At 41.8% G+C, this 18746-nt stretch overlaps 1 protein-coding gene across 1 annotated transcript in view; it reads left to right on the top strand.

Annotated features, from left to right (window-relative positions):
• MTAP (methylthioadenosine phosphorylase) overlaps positions 1-17281 on the top strand; it is a 28240-nt gene extending 10959 nt beyond the window's left edge. The window contains exons 3-8 of the mRNA XM_083354023.1: positions 339-397; positions 1849-2016; positions 6831-6933; positions 8922-9161; positions 13302-13424; positions 16991-17281. Coding sequence (XP_083210149.1) covers positions 339-397; positions 1849-2016; positions 6831-6933; positions 8922-9161; positions 13302-13424; positions 16991-17029 — 732 coding nt within the window. The 3' untranslated portion in view covers positions 17030-17281. The remainder of the gene's footprint in view (positions 1-338; positions 398-1848; positions 2017-6830; positions 6934-8921; positions 9162-13301; positions 13425-16990) is intronic.
• Positions 17282-18746: the final 1465 nt, after the last annotated feature.

Here is an 18746-nt window from a genome sequence, read left to right as displayed (position 1 = left end):
TAGTCCCATAGCATTCACCAAGAAATCTAAGCAGTCAGGTCCCAGAATAGCCATTACTGATCAGTGGCCTGCTGCTATTGATTCTGTAATTGTAATGTTCTGAAGAATGTACAACGTGACTTTGCAGTTGTTTTCAGTATATCAGATTTTGGCAGGCGGCAAAGTCTTATCAAAACCTACTGAGATTTATTTCTGTGTGTGATTTAATGGGTAGGATTGTGCTCCATAATGGATTTCCCACTTCGATCCTGCGTTAGTGATAAATCAGATTTTTGTGATTTGTTGGTGGAATTTTATGATGCTTCTGTAGTATTTGTTTGTGCTGTTTTTAATTCCAGCCATCAGATGCACTGATTTCAGGAAAAATAAAAAACGTCGACTGTGTGCTTCTAAGCAGGTAGGTGAAATTCCTTTAAAACACGTGAATTAGAGTTGCATTAGGAAATGTGATGTACCATTGATTGTAATCAAGCCAAACCTTCAAGCTTGCTAACTATGCAAGCTGTTTGGCAGGCTACAGAGGAGTTCTGCTAGAGTTCCCTTGTGCTGTCATCTCTTCTTGCTTCCTAGATGCTCACCAATCAGGCGGCTGATAGAAGGCACAGTATGGGTGGTGGGAAGTAGCAGATTTCACAAGAAATTGCATAATCACCATGAATTGCCCATCTCATAGTTGAGGATTATATCAGCTACTCATGAAATTCCTCCAAATAGTATAGGATTATATACTTTATTGAACTGGGGATGGGATGGCTCAGTGGTTAAAGACATTGAGCTTGTCAGAAAACTGATAGCCCGGGTTCAAGACTTGAGCACCGTGCAACAGGGTGAGCCCCAGTTACTTGCCCCAATCTAGCTCCGGCAAACCTAACATCTGGTCTGCAAGGTAAGTAACATAGACAATCTGAAGATTCTGGGTTGACCACTCTAAAAGCTTTTCCTTGCTACCTTCCTTACTCAAAAGGCTGGGTTTTTTTTCCTGTGCTTCAAATTATAGCTGTAACATCAGGCACTAATAAGTGAGATCAGGGACTTTGACAAGGGGCCACCATGTTTAGATCCCAGTTTAACTTCTCACCCTGGTCTTGGTGTCCAGTATTCTGCTCAACTCACATTTGCATAAGGTTGGGGTAATTTATCCATAGCTCCAGTGAAACTCAAAAGAATCATTTCGACAAATGACCTGTCATATAAGGGAACAACGATACAGTTTCAGTGCACTTGCAATGAAATGAAATTTTTCTGTTCCATCTTGCTTTCTGAATGTGTCTATTGCAGACATGTCAAACACAAGGCCCGGGGGCCAGATCCGGCCCGCAAAGTGGTTTCATGCGGCCCGCAAAGCCATCCTGGAAACAGTGAGGGAACGGCCCCCACTGCCTTGGCCCTGGCCCAGAGACCCTCCTTTTGCCAGAGACCCTCAGATCTGTCCCACTCCTGCCCAGGCCCCCATAGGCACCCTTGATGCGAAGGATGCAGAGCTGGCCACGCCCACCCAGTAGGCCATACGCACTCTAGCCACGCCCACCCAGTAGGCCACGCCCACCCTGGCCACACCCACCCGGCCCCCTGAGGGCAACCGCAATGCTGATGCGGCCCTCAATGAAATTGAGTTTGACACCCCTGGTCTATTGTCCTGTCACTCAGAAAGGCCAGATATGAACCTTTAACCTGTAAAGGCTTGAGGATCTTTAGTTTAAATGGGTCAGAGCAAATCATGATTTGCTGTATTAACTCCTCATTGCTGTGCAGATGTAACTGCCCAAATAGCTTGTCCGTTTGTTATCCTCCATTTTTATATTACATTTTTAGGTTTATCCAGATTCCTTTCCTCTTTTCTTTCCCCAGGCATGGGAGACATCACTCTATCATGCCAACAAATATCAATTTCCGTGCCAATATGTGGGCACTAAAAGAAGAAGGTTGCACCCATCTACTAGTGACTACTGCCTGTGGTTCATTACGAGAAGAGATTCAGCCTGGAGATCTTGTTATAATTGACCAGTTCATAGACCGGTAAGGGAGGAAATCTAGTTCTCTGTAGAGCTAGAACTAAAGAAATAGAATTAAGTCTTAAATTGGCAAGAGGTTCGGCTACTTTGACATAATTCCAAAAATCAACTTCTGTCAAATGCACTAAGCTCTATTTTTGATCAGTAGTGGCAAGCGCGTTGTTTTCCAATAAGAAAGCCAACTTCTCGTGCGGCAGTACATACGGGAAGAGGAGGAGTGACCTCATGGGATTATAGGAAACTGCTGTACAGTGTTCCATATCACCATAGGATAATCCCTCGCCCCAGAAAAACAACCCACCAAGCTGCCTGCCTTATTGAAAGGCGTCTGTCCTCTTGCAGTCTTGAAAAGAGGTTGCACTATCTTCCCATTTGCCTTTTTCTCCTTCTTAGAGAACAAAATGTCTTGGATATGTCTGTTCTGGTGAGATTCCCCAGCTCTTCTGCCAAGTTTGCAGAAGAGGAAAGTACAACAAGTGTGAAGAAGCAGGAGATAATCTATGGCTAGGAGGAAGGAGTAGGTGGAGAACAGAGGAAGAGACAGGATGGAAGGTTTAAAAACATCAAGATGTTTTGCATATATTTTGAAGTAATTGGGAAATTGACAAGATCCCCTCTTTTTGCGAGCCGAGAGATGTATAGGATATTGTTCTGACCCCCCCCCCCACTGTCTCTCTAATTTACTGTTTTTCATAGATGTAATTTATAAAAAATACGATACGATGAATTATTATTAAGCCAAACACGGACAATGTGTCATATGTCTCTAGGTTTGTCCATTTAGCTTTTAATATATGTGTGATGGAGAGGAAAAAAAGTTTTCTGCATTTTTTGAGACAACTTAGTTTTCTCAGCCAGGTTAGACCAGCATTTCAGTTACAATACAGACCGTACGTTTTGATCAGTGGATTAAAGCACCTTGATACCAACTCTTGATCTCTTTTTCCTCCCTTTATTTTTTCACAAAATGAATTACTGTTACAAGACAGCAAAAAGAAGGGGAAAAAACAAAACGAAAAGTGCAATTGAGATGTCAAGTTTCATTTATTACTCTGTAGAAACAATTATGGTATTTATTAAAAAAATAGGAATGGATCTTAAATGTTCTTATAAGCCCAGCTCCACAGTCAGACTTCAATGCCTGATTTCTTCTCCCATTGCCCACAGACCCAGTTCATGCTTCCTGCAGTTGACACACAAACAGAAAAACAAAGTTGGAAGGGACCTTGGAGGTCTTCTAGTCCAACCCCCATGCTCAAGCAGGAAACCCTATACCATTTCAAACAAATGCTTGCCCAGTCTCTTCTTAAAAACGTCTAGTGTTGGAGCATCCACATCTTCGGGAGGCAAGTCCTTCCACTGATTAATTATTCTAAGTATCACAAAATTTCTCCTTAGTTCTTGGTTGCTTCTCTCCTTGATTAGTTTCCATCCATTGCTTCTTGTCCTGCCTTCAGGTGCTTTGGAGAATAGGTTGACCCCCTCTTCTTTGTGGCAGCCCTTGAGATATTGGAACACTGCTATCATGTCGCCCCTACTCCTTCTTTTCATTAAACTAGACATACCCAATTCCTGCAACCGTTCTTCAGATGTTTTAGCCTCCAGTCCCCTAATCTTCTTTGTTGCTCTTCACTGCACTCTTTCAAGAATCTCAACATCTTTTTTACATCGTGGTGACCAAAACTGGATGCAGTATTCCAAGTGTGGCCTTACCAAAACATTGTAAAGTGGTGTTAATACTTCACACAATTTTGATTCTAACCCTCTGTTAATGCACTGTGTTGGCTTGTTTGGCAGCTGCTGCACACTGCTGGCTCATATTTAAGTGATTGTCCATTAGGACCAAGATCCTTCTCACAATTACTACTATTGAGTCAGGTACCACCTATACTATACCTGTTCATTTGTTTTTTCTTGCTTAAATGTAGAACCTTGCTTTTTTCACCACTGAAGCTGATTTGGTTAGACAGTGCCCAATGTTCAAGTCTCTCAAGATCCTTCTGTATCTTAAGTCTATCTTCTGGAGCATTGGCTATTTCTGCCAGCTTGGTGTCGTGTGCAAATGGACATATCCAGATCCATCTGTGTCAGGCCAAGCCCAAGAATGGCATAGTCACAGAAAATCCAGCCAAAGTTCAGGTCTTGATTTGCTTACACCATATAGACAGAATCTTGCCAGACTACTCTCAACCCAAAGGGAGATACCCTCGGAGATTCTAGGGCAGGGGTAGGCAACCTTGGCTCTTTTATTACTCGTGGACTTCAACTCCCAGAATTCCTGAGCCAGCCATGCTGAGGGGAAAGGAAGAGGTTTCCAAGCTGAGCCATGCAGGCTCAGGAATTCTGGGAGTTGAAGTCCACGAGTCATAAAAGAGCCAAGGTTGCCTACCCCTGTTCTAGGGAGTGGCTATCCTACTCCAGGCTGTGTTGTCTCAGGTTGTGCGTCCCCATCCTTGGAATGTGCCCCCTCCTTGGGAACCTACTGCTTCACTGTATTCCATCACAACACCTGTTCCTTCATATATATACACAATCCATCAGTATCTCATATTTTCTGCATTCTCTTCCGAAATTCACTAAGTCAACTGGCATCTTAAATCTCCAAAAACAATCCTCGACATATGACCACCATGGAGCCCAGAATTTGTGTTGCTATGCAAGTTGTTAAGAGGGTTGTGCTCCACTTTACAACCTTTTGCCGTGGCTGCTAGTTGTTAAGTGAGTCGTGTGGTTGTTAAGGGCGCCTGACCCATTGACTTTGCATGTGAAGTTGGTTGGACATTTGGGTTGGAAGAAATGGATTGTGGTAAATTTCCCAGGTTTTAGAATAGCTGGCAGAACTATTTATAATGGCTGAATTTCATAATATCCATTTTTAAAATCTCCTTTCTAAAAGCTACGTTTCTGATACTGTTTTCTCAACTGCTGCAAAAGCTTACATTTTGAAGTGAAGTTGGTGGATTCCAGTTTAATGATACACATCGCATTGCAAGAACTCCAAGCAGGGTTCTTGAGCATATGCAAGCAATTGATTTAAACGTAACTTCAGCCTCCAGAATCAAACCATGACCTGAACAAGTTGATTCCCAGGGAAAATGCTAGTTTCTGAAGAAGACTGATCCAAGAGTAGCTGTAATCAAATTTGCTTATTGTCACAGCAAGAGTTATGCAGCAGCTCTATTAATAAAATAAACGCTGTACCACGTTGGTTTTCTTACTGTATGAAGTATGGCTAAAAATCTTCACTCCTCCAATCATCTTTGCTGCAGCTGTGCGTTGTGGCCCCTCCCTGATGCCCACCACATGTTAGAACTGCAATTCCCAGAATACTGGTCAGCATAGACATTGCCAGAGAATTCTGGGAATTTTAATCCTATTGGAGCAGACTGTCGTTGTATTGCAAGTCTGCCTATTTCTTGTATTTTATTTATTTATTTATTTATTTATTAGATTTATATACCGCCCTTCTCCCGTAGGACTCAGGGCGGTTCACAAGGTTTTTAAAAACAATACAACAAATTACAAAACTTAAAATCAATTAAAAAGATTGTATTGACCTTGAAATAAAACCCCAATTAAAATACAATTAAAATCCCAATTAATATTCTCACTCCAGGCCAGAAAGCTCAAAGAGCCAGGTCTTCAGGTCCCTGCGGAATGAGCGAAGGTCATTGTATGTCTAATAGTGACTCAGAACTTTGCAGCAAAGCTATTGAAATGTCTTTCTCTTACTCTCTCTCTCTTACTCATTTAGCAGAGCCATTTGTCAAGAGGCCATTTCATATTGGCAGGAGTGATGTATGTATGTATGTTCCTGTTCCCTGCAAATTCCAGATGTTTGGAATTAGCCACTCTTCCCATTCTTCTCTGCCTTTGGTAATGCTGACAGGGTTGGTCAGAGTTGACGTTCTGAAGTCTTGGCAGGATTGCATTTTTAGCTCTCCTCCCTTTTTTCCCCTCCAGTATGTCCACAAATGTTTCAGCTGAATTTGGCTGATGAAATAGCATTCTGTGTGCATTTTTAAGGTGTGAGACGGTCTTTTATGTTTTTCTTGCCAGTTGTGGTTTACAAATTGAAAAGCATTTTGTTCCTTTCCATCTTTTTTTTAAAAAAAAACTTCTGGTCTTCTTATCATCACTTTTCTGTTTAAGGCCTCTTTCTACGTGTCTGTCCGAATACGTTTCATTTACCCCCCGCCCCACTCGAGAACAAACTGTAATTCTGTTACTGTGGTTGTCCGGTAAAATTTAGGGAGGAAGAAGAGCAGTTATTACAGTCTTCCCAACAAGGAGGATGTGGGTATGTTTTGTTTCCACAAAGTCTAGTTTCAGTTGGATGGCATGGTTTGCCCTGTTTCCCATTAATTTGCCTATGACAATATTATTTCTTCTAACATAAAGTCCTTGGTTTCATTTAGTGATTGTTCAATTGTTTGAAGTTACGGTGGCACTGCAAAAGGTGACTTATGACCGTTTTTCACACTTACAACCATTGCAGCATCCCCGTGGTCACATGATCAAAATTCAGAAGCTTGGCAACTGACTCATATTTATGACAGTTGCAGTGTCTTGGGTACCATGCGATCCCCTTTTGCGACCTTCTAAAAAGCAAAGTCAATGGGGAAGCCACAAAATCCTAAACTTTTAACATTATTGTGTGATTTGTATCGTCCTACACTGGCTGTACTGTATGTTTTACATGCAGCCCAAGACAATTCCTGTTCAATCAAAGCAAGCCAAAAGGCCGGATACTCGTGATTTACATCAAAGCTTGTCTTACGTTGTCTTCTCTGATTAGTATTTTTTTTTCCTTCGCAGGACAACAAAAAGGCATCTCACTTTCTATGACTCGACTAATTCCTGCCTCCCAGGAGTGTGCCATGTTTCTATGGCGGAACCTTTCTGTGCCAAAACAAGAGAAGTTAGTAGATCTTACATTATTGAAGTTAGTACAGGTAGTCCTCAACTTACAGCCATTTTGTTTAGTAACCATTCAAGCCATTCAAAGTGACAACAACACGAGTGACTTGTGACTGTTTTTCATACTTAACGACCTTTGCCACATCGCCGCAGTCACGTGATCAAAATTCAGATACTTGGCGGCTGGCGTGTATCAACGATGGTTGGAATTTCCCAGGGTTCATGTGATCCCCTTTTGCAACCTTCTGACAAGTGAAGTAAGTGGGGAAGCCAGATCCACTTAACAGCGGTGTTACTAACTTGATGACTACGGTGATTCATTTAAAAACTGTGGCCAGAAAGGTTGTAAAAATGGGGCAAACTCACTCAGCAGCTGTCTCACTTAGCAACAAAAAACATCAGGCTCAGTTGTGGTCGTAAGGCGAGGACTACCTGTGTAGGATCCAGTCTGTGATTGAGCAGTGTATATTTTCCCACCATTCCCATTTTCCTACCATTCTGTTACTAACGTGCAGCTGGATGGATACCAGACAACACATAGAGCCTCCCTTCTTTGCTTTACGTAATAGTGTTAGGTGAATTATCTTGTAATCTTGCACATGATTGAAAATTGCACTATAGCGGCTTCTCCCTTTCGTTATTTCTCATGTCAGAAATTATAGCAGTGAGATAGTTGGGCAAATCGGTAATCTCTAGGTCAGTGTTTCTCAGCTTTGACACCTTTATGATGCGTGGACTTCAACTCCCAGAATTCCAGTCAGCTAACGTGCTGACTGGGGAATTCTGGGAGTTGAAGTCCACACGTCTGAATGGTTGAGAAATATGGCAGTAAGTAATGTAAGGTCTTTATGGCTATAGTTCTCCCTGTCCCTTCCCCACTTGACTACCCTGATTGATTGATTGATTTGGAAAATTTATATTGCCGCCTACTCACTCACAGCCACTCAAGGCGGCTTACAGAAAATAAAAACACAATAGAAAAGAAAAAATAATAACCTGCACTCCGGAGACAACACACGCTCACACCAGCCATTTAATGGGCTCCATTCCACTCTGGGTTCCCCAGGCCCACTGCCAGAACCATGTCTTCAGGGCCTTCCGAAAGAGTGCTAGAGTGGGGGACAATCTACGGAGAATGATGTTCCAGAGGAAGGGAGACACTGCTCTAGTGGGTCGGGTGGATGTGACCTCCAAGAGGTGGTCCCTCAGATAACCTGGTCCATTAAGGGCTTTAAAGGTGACAACCAGCACCTTGGATTGCACCCAGAAGCAAATCGGCAACCAGTGCAGCTTCCGCAGGAGAGGTGACACGTGCACACTGAGGTCTGCACAAAACCACGCTGGCTGCTACATTTTGCACCAACTGTAGCTTCCAGACGTTTTTCAAGGGCAGCCCCATGTAGAGCGCGTTGCAGTAGTCTAGAACGGGAGGTGACTAGGGCATGAGTGGCCGTGAGTAGAGATTTACCCACATTGCTGCTGCTACCTTGTTTCTGCAAAATCCAGAAGCCTCTTGGGACAATGTAATAGACTCTTGGGAAAGAGAAGCCAAGGCATTGATTGCATTTGCTATCCTGTACTAAAAGGACTCTGTGGTCTTAAGCCTTGCAGGAATGAGTCCTAGGAAATAAAAGGCAGGAATGGGAAATAATGTTTTATCTTTCAACTGAATATAAATTCAGTCAACTTCTGTTTTTCCTTAGCCCCAGCCCCTCGATTATTCTATTTCCTAGCATATCGTTGCCCAGTCAAACGAGGCTGCTGTTGGCCTGACAGAAAACCAAGTATGTTCCCAGAGTAAATAAAGCAATTAAAGCATTAATTTGTTGCTGTTCTCAAGCTGTGCTTTTGTAGACTTGAGCATTGTTGCAGGTACAGGAAAAACTGAGATAATAGAGATGATCTTGATATTCTGCATGAGATATTAGTTAATATTTAGAGAGGGGCTCAGGTAGTTGGTGGCTCTTTCATCTCCCTTGATGATTTCAGGTTCTCCTGGATGTTGCCAAAAAGCTTGGAATCAAGTGTCACTCAAAGGGGACAGTAATTACAGTCGAGGGGCCACGTTTTAGTTCTCGGGCTGAAAGCTTGATGTTTCGCAGCTGGGGAGCTGATGTTATCAATATGACGACTGTCCCAGAAGTCATTCTGGCAAAGGAGGCGGGAATCTGCTATGCGAGTATTGCCATGGCAACAGATTACGACTGCTGGAAAGAACATGAAGAAACGGTGAGTGGAAGTTGCTGTTTTCCTTGGGCATATGTTTTTCAGGAGTATATACACAAAAATTGGAACGATACTACTTGCCAAATCCCTTGGCTGAGCTATCCCATTTTCTGCATGTCATTTTTATATGAATCCCTCTCCCCCCCCCAGCCCCCCCCAAAAGATGGAAAAATTACAAACGCTGTCAATCTGTGTGGGGCCCGGTTTCTTCCCCACTTGTCAGCCTCCAGCTTCTTGGATGTGAGAAGAAATGAGTGCATGTGACATACCTGTAAATATATATGCATAGGCTCATGTATGCGTGTGACTGTGTATTTATGCTTGCAACAAGCCAGAAAAGAGCAGGGCCAGAATGCAAACACTGAAGAAATTTAAAAACAACCAATTAAAATGAATCCCCTCATTTATCCCTATCTGCATATTTCAGAAATTCTATCTCTCATAAGAGGGACGCAGTAGCTCAGTGGGTTAGGACGCTGAGTTTGTCGATCAGAAGGTCAGCGGTTTGGCGGGTCGAATCCTGAGTGCCACGTAGCAGAGTGAGCGCCTGTTACTCGTCCCAGCTTCTGCCAACCTAGCAGTTCGAAAGCACGTAAAAATGCAAGTAGAAAAATAGGAACCACTACGGTGGGAAGGTAACAGCGTTCCGTGCGCCTTTGGCATCTAGTCATGCCAGCCACATGACCACGGAGACATCCTCGGACAAGCGCTGGCTCTTCAGCCTTGAAACGGAGATGAGCACCAGCCCCTAGAGTTGGAAACGACTAGCACGCATGTGTGGGGGAACCTTTACCTTTACCTTTTATTTCTCATAAGAGTCTGCAAAACTCTTATGAGTCTTGAACAGGGAAAAATAGACTCAATCCAACTCAACCCAACCAAGCCCAAACCAAACAAGGTGGAAAGGTTGACTCGATCCAGGGTTGTTCCATATTTGACTGGGTTTTGCACAGCCTCACCTGGTCTGTCAGTTCTGGCCTCCCCTGGTATAGGATATGCGTTGAAGATGGCCACTCGTGCGTTTGTTCCTGAGAGATAACGAAGGAATGAGTGGCCGTCTTCAATGCATCTTATACCAGGTAAGGCTACAACTGGCACACCAGGTGAGGCTGTGAAAAACCCAGTCAAATACGGAACAACCATATTGGATTACAGTAGGGTAGGGTAAGGTACAGTACTGTACTGTACCTTACTGTGGGTCTTCCCTTCAGCTGGTCTCAAACACATACATGTTTAGCGGCAGTTAGTTGCAGAACTGCCATGTTACATGCCTGCTGCACAAACTCTGCTCATTCATAGTAAGGTTCCAAGTGCAATTCAAGGTGCTGATTTCCAATTAAAGGCCGAATAGCATGGGCTTGATAAGGGTTTTCATCTATTAGGAGGTACAGCTTAAGGCAATGGGAGAAGTCCTCTCTCTCTCTCTCTCTCTCTCTCTCTCTCTCTCTCTCTCTCTGTTTATACATGTATGGAATTTTTTTTGTACAGTAATAGTATACAAGGCAAAGATAGTATGAAAAAGAGAATGAAAAGAGAAGAAAACATACAGTTATGCCTTCCACCCTTCTTTTTATAAGTATTACCCAAACAATCAATTCAGTCTTTTCATCTTTCAACAAAAAGTTAATAAAAAGTTTTGCTGTTTGTTTGTTTTTTAAAAAAAATCCTTCCCCCCCCCCCCCCCCGGGACCAGACTGGTCAATTTCATTAGTTCTGTGTGTTCAGTTAATTTTATATTAAAATCAGTTATAAGGCCCTACCATAATAGCTGTTCACTATTGTTACTGTTGTTTGAATGATCCTGTGTTTAATTGGCTGCCCATGCCTGTAAAGCAGACATGTCAAACTCCCGACATCACATGACATCGCGCAACGTATAGGGACTGTTTTGCCATTGCCGGCAATGGGGTGGGTGCGGCTTCTGTGTGACGCATCCGGCCTGCGAGCCGGCAGTTTGACACCCCTGCTGTAAAGGGAATTCCCAGTCAAAAAGAAAAGTTGCAATATTTTGAACACAATGTTTGCCAATGAGTCTTGCTGCTTGAGAGATGCCTTCCTAGATAGTCGGATTGCTTCCTCGGGGATATACAGTCGGTAGAATTCCAGATGTTTTACATACAGTAGTGATGGGTGCTGGGAATGTTCAGCATTATTGGGAACATCTTAATTTACCGTATAAACTTTAGTGATTGCTCATTCTCCAAATGTAGGTACATTTGTAACCACAGGAGGGAGGTAGTGCAAATAATCCAGAAAGAAAAATATCTGTCCTCCTTTTTAAAGGAGGACTTTAAAAAAAAATCAACAAAATATCCAAAGGAAAATTGACTTAATGCCTGCAGAATACCTACCTATAGTTAGGAGAACAGAAATGAATAATCAATGGAAATGGAGCTATCATACTGGCTTGGAGTATTCCAGACTCTAAAACTTTGTCTCACTCTCAGCTCTCTCAAACAGGTGTGGATAATTTTAGGCAATGGTTTCTTTCACAGCTGAAATTAAATTTGGAGGGGAGTATGAAAGTGCTGAATTGCTACTGGTAAAGCAGTTTTAATTCTATCTCCTTGGTACTCAGGACCAGGAAATATGAGTGGTCTACATACATTGTTTTGTCCATTGTCCATAGTTGTTAATATGATCACTGCCTATATTTTCTACATTTTGTTTTCCTGCGATCCTTTTCTGGGTGCATGGATCTGCAAATCACTGATAAAGTTGATTTTTTTTCTTAAAAAAAATCTAGTCCTATAAATCTGTCAGCCTTTAAGGTTTCACATGGGTGGGGTCCTTAACATAACTAATATTTTTGCTAACCCAGCTATTTGTTTTGAAATAATTTCACTGGTAAAGTGACATGGGCAAGTTATTGTCAACCCCCATACTTGTAATATAATGATAACCTGAACTGTTTTGTAGGGTTTTAGTAGAATATAGTAAAGATCTTAAATGTGCTAAAATTGTAAGTGGACGTCTTTTGAGTTTCATTTGAGAAATCTATTGTAGGTGATTTATTCACTAGGAAAATGCTAACTGACTTCATTCAGTCAATTTATGGGGGTCAAATATGAGTGGAATTTAAATGAGGCTATAGGTTTTATTTGTGCAAAAGACATAGGGAAGATCACACAGCTTATAATTCAACTATGGAAAATCATGTTAAAGATAAAATTGTCATTACAATGTACTTAAACCTTTGGGCAGGTGGGGGGGGGAGAGTTAGCAGAGGTCCTTTATTAACAATTGGGCTAAAAGCAAAGAATCTCTTCCTGTTTTTCAGTGTGTTTTGCCAAGGAGATCACAACTAAGTCTAAGTGTCTAAAGATGGTGTTAACCATATAGATCAGAGGTCCCCAACCTTTTGGGCACCAGGGACCGATTCCGTGGAGAGAGGTTTTTCCGTGGACCAGAGGGGTCGTGGCTTTGTGTGCTGCCTGCATCCCGCAGATGGGGCTTTGTTTTCTGCAGCCCAGTTGCTGGCATGCCACGGACCGGGGGTTGGGGACCCCTGATATAGATAAATTATGGAAGAATTTTGTGATTCATTTGGAATAGTGATTATAGCTTTCAAGAAGCAATAATCTGTCTGGGTATAGAGGAGAGAAAGAAAAATCTATTCTTCATTATTATTTTTTTTTAAAAAATTTAATCCCAGGACTTTTTTTAGCCTTTACTTACAGATACATTTTCAGGTAGTCCTTGACTTATGACCCACAAGTGAGACCAGAATTTCCATCACTAAGCAACGAGATTGCTAAGTGAGTTGTACAAGATTTTACCTTACCATGGTTGTTATGCAAATCATGTGGTTATTAAGCAAAACCAGCTTTCCCCATTGCTTGTTGGAAACCCCCTGGGATGACTCGGGATGCTGCAATTCTTGTAAATAAAGGCCATTTGCCAAGTGCTCAAATTTTGATCATGTGACCCATGAGGTAAGTATTGGTCATAAGTCACTTTTTCAGCACCACTTTAACTTTGTCCAGTCATTAAATGAATGGTCATATATCAAGGACTACCTGTACACATTTTCCTGTATATTTATTTTCCTGTATTAAATTTCATGTGTTTGTTTTGTGCGTACTCATACAAGCAAAAATACATGAAGACTGTGTGTGTGTAATGATTGTCTTGTTCTTGTAGGTCTCAGTGGACAGAGTTTTGAAGACATTGAAGGAGAACGCAAACAAAGCAACCAGTTTGCTACTCACTGCCATACCACAGATTGGATCCATGGAATGGTCAGAAACCCATCAGAACTTGAAAGTAATTTGATGTTTCTATTTAATTTATTATTTAGGTATATGTGTGGTTTTTAAAAAAAAAAATGCTTCCAGGGTACTTTTAATGAGAGAAGGCCCATCCCCAGTGTAAGTAGAGCTTACGTTGAAAAGCTCCAATGCAATAAGTCAGGGGTGTCAAACTCAATTTCACTGAGGGCCACATCAGCATTGCGGTTGCCCTCAGGGGGCCAGGTGGGTGTGGCCAGGGTGGGCGTGGCCTACTGGGTGGGCGTGGCTAGAGTGCGTATGGCCTACTGGGTGGGTGTGGCCAGCTCTACATCGTTCGCATCAAGGGTGCCTATGGGGGCCTGGGCAGGAGTGGGACAGATCTGAGGGTCTCTGGGCCAGGGCCAAGGCAGTGGGGGGCGTTCCCTCACTGTTTCCAGGATGGCTTCGCGGGCCACGTGAAACCACTTTGCGGGCCGGATCCGGCCCCCGGGCCTTGTGTTTGACATGTCTGCAATAAGTACTAACTACAGGTGAAACAGTACAGGCAATCCGCAACTGAACAACCACAATTGAGCCCAACATTTTTGTTGCTAACAAAGCGAGACAGCTGTTAAGTGAATTTTGCCCCATTTTATGACCTTTCTTGCCACAGTTGTTAAGGGAATCCTTTCAGCTGTTTGTAACACAGTTAGTTGAATCTAGCTTGTCCATTGACTTTGCTTGTCAGAAAGCCACAAAAGGTGGTCACATCACCCCAGGACAATGCAACCATCATAAATATGAACCCATTGCCAAGCATCCAAATTTTGATCACGTGACTATGGGGCCATTTCAATGGTCATAAGTATGAAAAACGGTCATAAGTCACTTGTTTCAGTACCATAACTTCAAACAGTTGCTAAATGAATGGTTGTAATTACCTGTAATACTAAAACATTGCAGTAGTAACATAAGTAGCAAAGATAAAATCTAGAAAATCTAACATTTAGAACATGCTATAGCAGGGGTCTTCAAACCTGGTCCTTTTATGACTTGTGGACTTCAACTCCCAGAATTCCTCAGCCAGCATGCCTGGCTGAGGAATTCTGGGAGTTGAAATCCACAAGTCATAAAAGGGCCAAATTTGAAGACCCCTGTGCTGTAGAGTTACAGTTACATACAGTTACAGTTAAGATCCAGAACAGCCCAATTAAATCTTCTTTAAGAGCAGAACATCATTCAGGCCGCCCTAAAAGAGCCTTGGTGGAGCAGTGGGCTAATGCCTCCTTAAGTAACACCAGCTGCCTGCAATTAGTGCAGGTTCGCATCCCACCAGGCTCAAGGTTGACTCAGCCTTCCATCCTTCCGAGGTAGGTAAAATGAGGACCCAGATTTTTGGGGGCAATTAAGCTGACTTTGTAATAATGCCGCTTGGGGGTGTGTGTGAAAGCCCTAATAAGCAGGCATATACATAGAATGAAGGCTACTGCTAAGCATGTAAGCCGCCCTGAGTCTTCGGAGAAGGGCGGGATATAAATGGAATTAAAATAAAATAAAAAAATAAAACTTGGATTGAGGCCTGGCTAAATATTCTCTCTTACACTTACAAGATTAACAACTTTTAAAGCTGAGCCGTGAGCAGGGGTTGAATTATTAATTGGCAAGCAGGTAGATAACAGGGTTTGGGTTTTCTTTTTTTTTTAACAAACTGAATCTTTAAGTTGAATAGAGCTCATCAGCTGACGGATCAACAGTGTACTTCCATATGTTATCGGTAAGAAGCTACCCTGACATATTCAGATGACCTAGACTCCAACTTTTAAAAAGATACGTTGTATGGTCCAGACATCCAATCCCACCAATTCTTGGTATTCTGGTTTCTGCATTTGCCACACATGATTTGAAATATATTGGTGTTCTAATTCTCCAGAAAACATTTTAAATATCCTGGACATTTTACAGTAGATACTTGTGTCCACGTTTACAAGCAAGCACAACCATGTGTTCACACATCATAATTAAGAACTTTTGTTTAAACGCTGAAACAGAAAGCTGAAGAATTTCAGAGTGGCAGTAGTAAGAGTCTAGGTCAGGGGTAGGCAACCTTGGCTCTTTTATGACTCGTGGACTTCAACTCCCAGAATTCCTGAGCCAGCCGTGCTGAGGGAAAAGGGAGAGGTTTCCAAGCTGAGCCATCCCGGCTCAGGAATTCTGGGCGTTGAAGTCCACGAGTCATAAAAGAGCCAAGGTTGCCTACCTCTGGTCTAGGTAAGTAAATACTGATTCCAGAAGCATGCAAATAGGTGCCAACTCTACTGTAGACCCAAAGAGGACATTCCATGAACTAGATCAGGGGTCTCCAAACTTGACAACTCGTGGACTTCAACTCCCAGAATTCCTCAACCAGCCATGCTGGCTGGGCGATTCTGGGAGTTGAAGTCCACAAGTCTTGAAAGTTGCCAAGTTTGGAGGTCCCTGAACTAAATGCTCTCTAGAACAGAGTTCCCCAACCTTTCTGACTTTGCAGACCAGGGATGGGGAGGAGAGGGGATGGATCTGCATGAGCGACAGGCAGACACCCGCAGCTCGCACACATGGGGATGCATGTGCACACCCACCCACTACTTCCATGGCCCAGTTCCAAATGGCCCAGTAGTGGGCCACAGCCCAGGGTTTGGGGACCCCCGTTCTAGAAGGTGATATCTAAAAGTTTGGTAACTCTTGTGGCGGCACTTGCAATGCTGTAGGAATCACCTGGAGAATTTGGATCATGGCAAAGACTATACAAACTGGAATCAAGCCATATCTTATAGCTGGCCAATCCACAGTAAAATTGGCGAGATGACGTATGCCCTTCTTTGAGTAGTTAGTTATCCTTCTACCTGGCTTTATTTGCAGCAAATATTCAAACAACCAACTACATTTAAATGCAAGAGTAAAGTTGTGTAAATCTTAAACTATGCATTCTTTAGCCCAGAAACAAGGAAACTATGGCTCATATACATTGTTAAAGTTTTGATCCCAGGTTCATTAACCAATGGTAAGACAGGCCAAGATGTACTGCAGCAACATCTGGAAAATCACAAGTTTCCCTTTTGTATTCTAAAAGAGAGAGAGAGTGGCAAGTGTGATTAATATTTTATCTCCTCCCCTATGTAAGAAGAAATGTTGTAGATTTGGAACACAAAATATTTTGTATTTTGTAGGGAGAAAACACACTTTAGTTGACCTCGTTCCTTACAGATAGTCTTCGACTTACTATCACAATTGAGTCCCAAATTTCTGTTGCTAAACACTTAAATCGGTCACTAAACAAACTCGTAAGTCAAAATCTATCTGTATTTGTTTCTGATTCAGAGTAATAATGTTGTAAAACACTAATAAATTGTGATGTATCAAGCAGGATTCAGGCAACAAAGCCTTCAGGTATTGAAGTGAATTAAGGCTCTTATTTGGCACCCCACAACTTTTGTGCATATCTTTTGTTATCTTTTACCAAAAATCTGTTGTAGTGCTTTTATTTAGATGAGTCGTAACTTCTGTATAATAATTAACAAACCTTAAATAATTGTTTCTTAATGCAGTTTTCTCCCCCCCCTTGTTCTGATTCTTGTATTTCAGAATACTGTGCAGTTATCCGTTATGCTACCAAAACATTAAAAACCTAACAAGATACAGTACTTGAAGATCACAGGATAGGCATGTTTACTTTTAAAGAATGCCTTTAATGGATGCAGCATTTTTCATTCCCATCTGCTAATATGCTTCTTTTGGAATAAGATCTTGCAAAGGCTGAAGAACAGAACATTCACAGCAGATTTGAAAAGTAATTAATTCGTAAAACAGACATTTCAGACTGTAAACGCAATGGCTGTTACTTGATAATCATGCTCCACTGATGTGAAAGAAGGGGGGGGGAAGGGTTATTAGCTCTAGTTCAAATATTAGATCATACCTCAATTCAAACATGGCAAAGCCATAACAAGGTATGTTTATATGCCCTTGCTCACCCCCAAATGACCACCCCCAGAGTGGCTATAGTAGTAAATTGCCATTCAGTTAGCATTTTTATAATGCAAAAAAAAACGGTTTTGAATGGAGATTAAATGCATTTTTTAATTATGTTTTTTAACAGAAAATTACTGACTTTTAAAAAATAAGAGCAATTACTTTTTGTTTTAAAGGTTTCCTGGCTTAAGATTTTCCAAAGTGACTTGATACGGTTTTTATGTATTTAGCCTATTGTTAAGAAAATATTTGCTTTTTATTACTAATGTCAAATCTGTTCTCTTTTGTGTTTTCAGTTTAGTATACTGGACTTCATGAATTGCTGGATTTGTTTTCTTTCTATATGATTTTTTAAAAGAGTTATGTAGCAGATAAGTAGACTCGGTTGATTTATTATTTTTTTAGTTGAATGGCTTTAAGGGGGGGGGGTTTGGACAGCAAAAAGGATACGTGGGTTTTGTGTGGTAAGAATAACGACGTTTAAAGACCACAAAGGACTCAATCATGTATTCCCTCAGTTGCTAATAGTGAGTGTTAAGCAACTCCATTTCCGTTAGAAGTTTTCTGGGGGCCTCATGGCTGTGGTAGCTTCTCCAAACCAAGGATACTATGTCACTTCAGAAAAAAAAAAACCCTCTCAGTCTTGGAAACAATTCTGCACCAAGTCATTCAAGACTCGTGTTTAGCTTTTTGTCACTAATTAGTTTGAAGCATGAAAGGTGAAGAAATACTGTGATGTCTCTGAAGGACATGTTCACATTGTTTGGAAGGCTGCTGCTGAATGTTTACAGTAATAGTGTACTGTCGTATCCTTGCACATTATGCCTTAGTTATGTATGTTAAAACACCCCCTTTTCTTTTTAAGAAAAGACGCATTGCTGCTTTTCTCAAATAAAAGTCAATGTAACCTCTTCTGTGTCTTACTTGTTTGAAACAAGACGTGCTTACCCCTAGGTATTCTTTAGGTTGCTCTGAATGAGCAGAAAATGGTTTTATTGATGGAGGCTTAAGACGACCATATTTTTCACAGGCTGCTGTCCACATCAGATAGTTGATAGCATCTCCTTGTACCATGTGGGTGTAATTCTCAGGACTCAAGGGTTCTGTAGTATTAACGAACAGTCCAGAATCCAACGGCCAATATGTATCCAAACCTGCCAATTGAACATTAAATGCCAAAGCCAGCATATTATTCAGCAGCCATTTTTTTTGCTGTATAGATGGTCTTTCAACTCATGACCACAATCAGGACCAGATTTTCCATTGCTAAGCAAGGTAGTTCAGTGGGTCACCCTCATACCTGATTTTATAACGTTTTCTTTGTTGCCATGGTTGTCAAACAAATCAGTGCAGTTGTTAAAGTGAATCG

This window comes from Vipera ursinii (genome assembly GCF_947247035.1).
Source record: "Vipera ursinii genome assembly, chromosome: 2".
NCBI lineage: Eukaryota > Metazoa > Chordata > Lepidosauria > Squamata > Viperidae > Vipera > Vipera ursinii.
This window is presented reverse-complemented; position numbering and strand designations above follow the sequence as displayed.